The sequence below is a fragment of the Amia ocellicauda genome, chromosome 6, assembly GCF_036373705.1.
Source record: "Amia ocellicauda isolate fAmiCal2 chromosome 6, fAmiCal2.hap1, whole genome shotgun sequence".
NCBI classification, from domain to species: domain Eukaryota; kingdom Metazoa; phylum Chordata; class Actinopteri; order Amiiformes; family Amiidae; genus Amia; species Amia ocellicauda.
In genome coordinates this window covers 39099670-39105809 of record NC_089855.1, presented here as the reverse complement: position 1 = coordinate 39105809, position 6140 = coordinate 39099670, and the positions used below count along the sequence as shown (strand labels likewise).

Genomic DNA, 6140 nt, shown 5'->3' with positions numbered 1-6140 from the left:
CTGATAGATGCAACTCCCCCCAACTCCTTCTCTATGTACAAACGTCTATGGGGGCGTGTCATTGGCTCGCTGTGCTGTGTGGGTGTATCAATATGGAGAAGATGATTTTGTAAGTGAGTTTATTCTGAGACTGCATGTTTAGTTAAGAAAATGTTATTTTTCAAACCACATGGCCAGATGTGTTATTAAAGTGGAACTCCAATGAAAATCCATAATTTCTCAGGTTATTCTATTAGTAGAAACATATACATTTTCTCATGTGGCCTAAATGAGCTACTGTACTTCTGTGTTAATGGCTCATGTCCTGTTCTTCTCTTGTACAGAAGAACCTTCAAGATGGATCGTCAATGAGAAGGGTGCTATCCTCCATGAGAGTGATGGAAGCTTCCTCAGGATCCCCAATCTCTGCCTCCTGGCTGTTACCCCTCGCTTTGAATTCAGGTGCCAATGTCACCTCCACTCTCTTCCACCCAGTCACGGGTGACCCCTTTCTCCACCTCCTGGACCTAAATGGCTCTCTCCAAAATGAGAGCTTCCTGAACAGCACGAAAACAGTCCACATGGCCAGCCAGGGTCCAAGTGTGGCAGGGGTCTTGATTCCTCTCATCTACATTGTGGTGTGCATCATTGGCCTGGGGGGCAACACTCTGGTCATTCACATTGTGCTGCACTACTCCAAGACCGAGTCAGTGACGAACATCTACATCCTGAACCTGGCCATTGCCGATGAGCTCTTCATGCTTGGGCTGCCCTTCCTTGCAGTGCAGAATGCCCTCTCCTCCTGGCCCTTTGGCTCCTTCATGTGCCGTCTGGTAATGACGGTGGATGGCATCAACCAGTTCACCAGCATCTTCTGCCTGACAGTTATGAGCATCGACCGCTACCTGGCCGTGGTGCACCCTATCCGCTCCTGCAAGTGGCGGAAGCCCCAAGTGGCCAAGGCAGTCAACGGCACAGTCTGGGCTGTGTCCTTCATTGTCGTCCTCCCAGTGGTAATCTTTTCTGATGTCCCAAAGGGAGGCGGGATCTGCAACATAGACTGGCCCCAGCCAGCAGACATCTGGAGGGCTGCCTTCATTATCTACACCTCCACTCTGGGATTCTTCGGGCCCCTGCTGATCATCTGCCTGTGCTACCTCCTGATTGTAGTGAAGGTTCGCAGTGCGGGGAAGAAAGTCCAAGCCACCTCCACCCGTCGAAAGAAGTCCGAGCGCAAGGTGACCCGTATGGTTGTTATTGTGGTTGCCGTCTTCGTCTTCTGCTGGCTCCCCTTCTATGCCCTGAATATCATCAACCTGGTGGTGTCCCTCCCAAAGGAGCCCATGGGCGTTTACTTCTTTGTGGTGGTCCTGTCTTATGCCAACAGCTGCGCCAATCCCATCGTCTATGGCTTCCTCTCGGACAATTTCAAGCGGGGCTTCCGCAAGGCTCTCTGTCGCTCCACCCGCAAAGTGGAGAGCCAGGAGCAGCTGGCCGTTGCCGAGCGCCACCGTCGGAGGCAGGAGGAGGAGGATGAGGTGGAGGAGCACAAGCAGAGGGTGCCGGAGCCCCGGGATAGCCTGCACAGGAGATGCAGGGATGAGGACGATGACGAGGACGATGAGGACAGGGAGGTCACCGAGATGACTGAGATCTGCCACATTGCTCAGAATGGCGATGGCAGCGGGCGACCAGAGACATCCCGGGCCCTCTTTTTGCAGAAAGGGGTTGGGGAAGGCCTCCTGGGCACGTCCCCTGTCTCTCCAGGGCACCAGGATCCCAAACGGGCTGTGGAGCCCAATGGGAAGGGCCCTATATTTGCAGCCCCTGCCCCTGCCTTAGTCAATGGAGCCAAGAATGGCAGTGTTAAGCCAATGCCTGAGGAGCCTTCAGAGAAGAACGCTTTGCTGGAGATCAGCTATTTATAACAGGGAATGATCAACGGCAGCCTCACCTAGGAATATGTGGTTAACCTTGTACCCCAGGGACTTTATTGTCAGGTTAGTGCTTAAAAATGACAGACTGTATATAATTAACTGTCTTAAATCCAATTTTATTTTGATAATGTCTTCAGCAAAGGTTGACCATTTGTTTGGGCATCATCTAGCTACAGCTCTGTGTTGTCCAACTACTAGTGTACCCATGCCTGACAGCCACCTCTTTGCCAACCATAGGGTATTGCCAAACCTTTCTTGACACAGATATGTGATTATTCTGAATTTTAATCCTACCAAATTGCTGAGATATCCCTTTTAGCTGATTCTGTTACATGTATATCAAAGGTTTGCATTTAGGCAACTGAAAAAATGAAAACATGTTTGGGGCTGTGATGTTAAACCTGTTAAATAACAACAACTACTACTACTACTACTACTACTACTACTACTACTACTGCTAAACTACTAATAGTTTCATGTTTTGCTTTAAGAGGTTGGCAACTGGAATTTTAATTGCATCAGTGTATTCTCTTCAGTGCAAAATGCTACTCTTGTAGCTGTCACAACTATTGACAAGGTCTAGAGAAATAACCTTAGTAGATATTTTCTGCTGAAATGAACTGCAGATATAACTGAACTGAAATATATACCATGCCATACAACACCACAAAGCATCTGGAGCTATATCTCAGACAGAAGCTTGGGTGGTGTAGGCATACAAGAGGTGATCTCTTAGTTTTCATATTGAATCATTAAGACAATGAGGAGATCAGCATTATTCTTTGGATAAGCAAAATGCTTAGAATTTGAATCAGAGGTCATGTATATACTGTTGTGCAGGGTTAACGTCCCAAACTTTCTGGAGGTCTGCTCGTCACTTCCAGTTTCCACTTATTTAATTGGTCCAATGAGCTCAAATCTCAAAACAATGGCTGTGTTTCCATGTTTACCTGCATGTAGATATATCCCTAGTTGATAAAATTAACTACTTATGGATTGATTGAACCATTGAGAGCTCCAGCTGTGAGGGAATCCAGAAGACAATGTTGGCCTAGGATATAAGTTCAAACCCCTACTGTAGTGTTCCTGCCAACTTGCTACAAAGATGGTTCCAGCAAGGGGCTCCATACACTATCTAAAACATTTAACCCAGTTGGACATTACCCATCTACCGAGAGAAAAGCAACACCAACAGTTCATTCAATTTAAGAACAAATAATGCAATAAGGTACAGGACAGCTAAAAAATATATTTCTTATCAGACAAATGTATCCAGGGTAACTTACAATTGTTACAATATCTCACATATATTTTTTTAATACAGATGTGATTTTACTGGAGCCATCTAGTTAAAGTACCTTCCTCAAGGGTACAACAGCAGCGTCCCCCACCCAGCATTGCCAGATTGGGCGCTTTCACGCCCAGTTGGGCAATTTTGTTTTCATTGAGTGTTAAAAAAGTGCTTTGGGCGGGTGTCTACATTTTGGGCTACTTTCTTTCTACATTGCATGTTAATGTGATGTGTATTTTGAATGAATCCCAAAGGTGGCAGAAACACTATCCCTGGTTGTTTTCACTACCTTGCTAAATGTCTCAGATCCTCAATTCTCAGATTCATTTTCGAGATTGCAGCACATGACTAAAGACCTACTTCGCAATCTATAATTTAGCAACTCAGTTCACTCTTCGCATATTGCTTCATGGGGACTGCAGATTTGTATTTATTTATTTGTAATACCATTATGGGAAAATTGTTTCAATACATAAAGATGTACATGAAAGCATGGGTTTATTTATTTATGTAAATGTAGTGATTTACATTGATTTACTTTGGGTTTGTGTTGGGCTAGAATTGTACTAATTTTGGGCTACTAGACTTCTGGCAGCACTACCCCCACCTGGGATTGACAATGAACCCATGACCCTCCCCTCCAGCGTCCAGAGCCCTAACCACTACTCCATGCTGTTCCCCCCAAAGAAGCTGTTAGTTCTCCCTTCATTAGATTTCTCCAAAGTAAATGTTGCTCTTTGTATTTCTTGCTATTGTTTTACCACATATGTGTACACTTCCATTACAAAGCTTCCCTTGTGTTCTACCTGTCATTTAACCTTCTTGTGCTGGCATACTACTGTATTTGCAAACACAACAGTATGAGGGGGATGGAGACCTTGAGATTCTTCTGAAAAGGTTCCCAGTCGAGCACACACAGCAGTAGGATTAGAGGGATGCAAGTGGAATGGTAGCACAAGCTGTTTCCAAAAGTACAAAAAGGGAACACTTAGCTGGACACAGTTATTATTTAATCAATCAACAGGGACTTTTATCAAAGGTGACTAACAAGGTTTTTGAGATTAAAAAAAAATACTATATTTGCAACATCTTATGCAAGTATACAAAAGGTACTGATTTTCCAAAACTGATAAGTGAATAGTACAAATATTGCTAAATGAACATACTTTCCTCTTATGTGCATACACATAACATTGGCAAACCCCCCATATAAATGAAGAGCTGTGAAAGTGAATATATTAAAATAAAAACTGCTGGTCTTCCTCATAAGTAAACTGTCAGGCTCAAAGAGAAATATCTCATTAAAATAAATAAAGTGCAATGTAAGACACAATCACAATGCAGAATGACAACAGTGTCTGTGAACAAGAGGGATTCCACAGTCAAAGCCGAGTAAACATCTGTCCATATAGGCATAGGAGGCAGTGCAGATAGTATACTGGCAGTCAGAGGCACAGGGAAAGATCTGCATGACCTACAAGTGAAGTTCTGATGCTGTGGACCATATTTCACATTATGGACATACTGCAGTCCTTTTATAAGACTCCTTCTGAGTCTGAACAAGTTAATAGCGACTAGGGGCTTACAAGATGTGCTGAATGACTTACTTTTTATTTATTACTCTTCTAGTGTTCTTGTGACAAAGGCCCTGCATTTTTCCTGACCATTTCTTTTTAAGCTACTGTATGCTTAGGTCCTTCATCCTCAGAAGGCCCATATAGCTCCTCAATAAGCCAAATATTGAGCTATGTTGCATTACTTTTAATTATCTTAACTTAATTAGTACGTTACCACAAGTATGAATGACAGACCGGTGTATATGATCAACATTCATTTAATCATGGTTGTGTTCAAGTAAGTAAGAAGTTGTATTATTCAGTACGATTCAGACATTATGTAACTAAATTATGTATTACCATTAACACAGAAATCAGAAATTCAGCCAAAAAATAAATTTAAGATGTACATCAATTGCTTAATTAAAAGACAAAATAAATGTAGGGCCGTATTAAATCAAAACTAGTAATAGTGTAGTAAGTCATTTGGATTTCATTTGATATCTTTGCTAGTATCATGAATAACATAGTCCTTAAAATGTTATTTGTCACACAGCATCTGCAAGGAGAGTAGTCTCAATCTTTTTTTTATCCACTACTAAATGGGCAAACAGTCCTTTGTCAATTTGTCAGAGTTAATGTGTTAATATATTTATTATTAGTTGATATATTTTAACTGGTGTAGCTTCAGAGGCACCTGTAATATAAACAAATGAATTTGAGGTAAAAAACTACTACTAAGGAAAACATCTTTTATGATCCATGCTAAGCAAAGTAGGGTTGCAGTTTCCATGTGCTCGAGATAAATTGGCCATGAATGGTGCACAACAGTATTGAAGAGAAACTGGATCACTCAATTTACTGGATAAATATGCATTGATATTTACATTACAACAGGGTTACACTTACAAAAGCAAGCACCCACAAATTTGAATTGCTTTGTTTAATCTTTCAGCATTAAGAGCACTGCTGACTAGACTGGGAAGGATAGCAAAACACAAACAACAACAAAAACAAAACAAAACAAAAAACAAAACAAAAGACAAAAGAGCATACTAAAGGCTTCTCTCTGATGACTGACAGGAGAGATTTTCAGAGTCATCCCTTTCACATAAATCATTAATATTTGTCCATATGGATATTGTTCATAACAGTAATGACTGCAATGCAACAATGTGATACGATAAATCTCCATGTGAATTGGTGGAATTTTCTGAAATTCCCATTCAAAAAATGTACTCATTCATTTATTTCAATTAATGGGAACTTTTTAATATGAGTCCAGTCTCGGAGTGTGTGAGGGGAGTATAGGACAACAAGTATTTGTTTGTTTGTTTATTGTATTACTTCAGTAATGTAAGAATAAAACTACTAATA

General features: G+C 41.6%; 1 protein-coding gene across 1 annotated transcript; it reads left to right on the top strand.

Annotated features, from left to right (window-relative positions):
• The first annotated feature begins 334 nt into the window (after positions 1 to 334).
• On the top strand, positions 335 to 5861 carry sstr3a (somatostatin receptor 3a). Its single transcript, XM_066707106.1, has one exon. The coding sequence runs from the start codon at positions 348 to 350 to the stop codon at positions 1905 to 1907; it is 1560 nt and encodes a 519-aa protein (XP_066563203.1). The 5' UTR covers positions 335 to 347; the 3' UTR covers positions 1908 to 5861.
• The last annotated feature ends 279 nt before the right edge of the window (positions 5862 to 6140 follow it).

What these genes read in the sequence shown, in the direction of transcription:
- sstr3a (XM_066707106.1), top strand. Translation starts at nt 348, where the DNA reads ATGAGAAGGGTGCTATCCTCCATGAGAGTGATGGAAGCTTCCTCAGGA.